Source organism: Impatiens glandulifera, chromosome 1, assembly GCF_907164915.1.
Source record: "Impatiens glandulifera chromosome 1, dImpGla2.1, whole genome shotgun sequence".
Taxonomy (NCBI): Eukaryota; Viridiplantae; Streptophyta; class Magnoliopsida; order Ericales; family Balsaminaceae; genus Impatiens; species Impatiens glandulifera.
In genome coordinates, this window is record NC_061862.1 from 149,017,135 (window position 1) to 149,018,599 (window position 1,465).

Below are 1,465 nucleotides of genomic sequence, written 5' to 3' on the forward strand. Positions count from 1 at the left end.
CTGGCCATCCACAATCAAGCCAAGACCGAGGCCGTATATTTAAGGATGTAACGGTAGGGGAACACTTTTCTAGTATGACCCATGATTTGAAAGAACATATATTCTAACGAGGTATGTATTGGAAAATATTAGAGTTAGAAGACAACAAATGACTAGTGTGCGGGATGGCAATGATGGAGAATGTACTACTACTCTAAGACTTATTCTAGACTAGAAATCCTAAATTACTTATACATACAGGCCAAAACTCATTAATAATTAAATAAGCCTCAATTGCATAAAAGACAATAAAGGCTAACAACTTTCAATTTGCTGACAATCAATGCTTATACTCACAATATCCCCCGTAAGATTGATTTGGTTCAAGATTCTTCACACTGAGCAGCTCTCCCACTTCGTGAATTTGACTCTTGCTAGTGCCTTGGTGAGAATGTTTGCACGTTGCTCTATGGTGCTTACCAACTCTACAATGATCTATCGGTTCTCGATACATTCACAAATGAAGTGGAACCGAGTGTCGATGTGTTTATTACGTCCATGAAACACCATATTCTTCATTAATGCTATTGCGGACTTGTTGTTGATATAAAGGGTTACCGGCCTCTGCTCGAATCAAACACCATGCTCAACAAGTTTCTTATCCAAAGTCCTTGATACGAAGCTGTAGTAGCTGCCATAAACTCCGCCTCACATGAAGATAATGCAACAATTCGTTGCTTTTGTGATTGCCAGGTGATCAAATTCTCGTTGAGATAAAACATCAACCCTTCGGTGCTTTTTCTAGCGTCTGTGTCACCGGCTAGGTCATTATCAATAAAACCAACGAGTTCTTCAACTTCTCGTCCTCTTCTTAACTGAATCCTATAGCTCGCTGTTCCCTTATCGTAACGAAGAATGTGTTTTAGTGCTTGTTGGTGTAGGGTGGTAGACTGCTCCATGTATCGACTCACTGTGCCAACTACATAAGAGATATCGGGTCGAGTGTGCGTCAAGTACCTAAAGACCCGATGATACATCTATACTTCTTTGGATCCACTAAGCTTCCTTCCACATCCATTCTGAGCTACAACTTTGCTTCCATCGAATACTTACTCGAGTTGTAATCCTCCATTGCAAACTGTTTCAACACCTTCTTCGCATAATCTTTCTACTCCACCTCGATACTATCTTTCTTCTGGTCCACCTCGATACCAAGATAGTAAAAGAGTAGCCCGAGATCACTCATCTTGAACTCATTCATTATCTGTTTTTTGAACTCCTCAACAACCATAATGCTTGATCCTATCACGATCAAGTCGTCGACGTATATGCAAATAATGATTACTTTTTCTCCATAGTTTCTCGTATACACAACTTGCTCTTGAGAACATTTCACGAAGTCGAGACTCATCATTCTATTGTTGAGACAAGTGTTCCACGCCCTTGGTGCTCGTAGTCCGTAGAGAGCCTTGTATAACTTGTACAC

General features: G+C 40.4%; 1 protein-coding gene across 1 annotated transcript; it reads right to left on the bottom strand.

Annotated features, from left to right (window-relative positions):
- Positions 1–593: 593 nt before the first annotated feature.
- On the bottom strand, positions 594–1,016 carry LOC124910347 (secreted RxLR effector protein 161-like). Its single transcript, XM_047450985.1, has one exon. The coding sequence runs from the start codon at positions 1,014–1,016 to the stop codon at positions 594–596; it is 423 nt and encodes a 140-aa protein (XP_047306941.1).
- Positions 1,017–1,465: the final 449 nt, after the last annotated feature.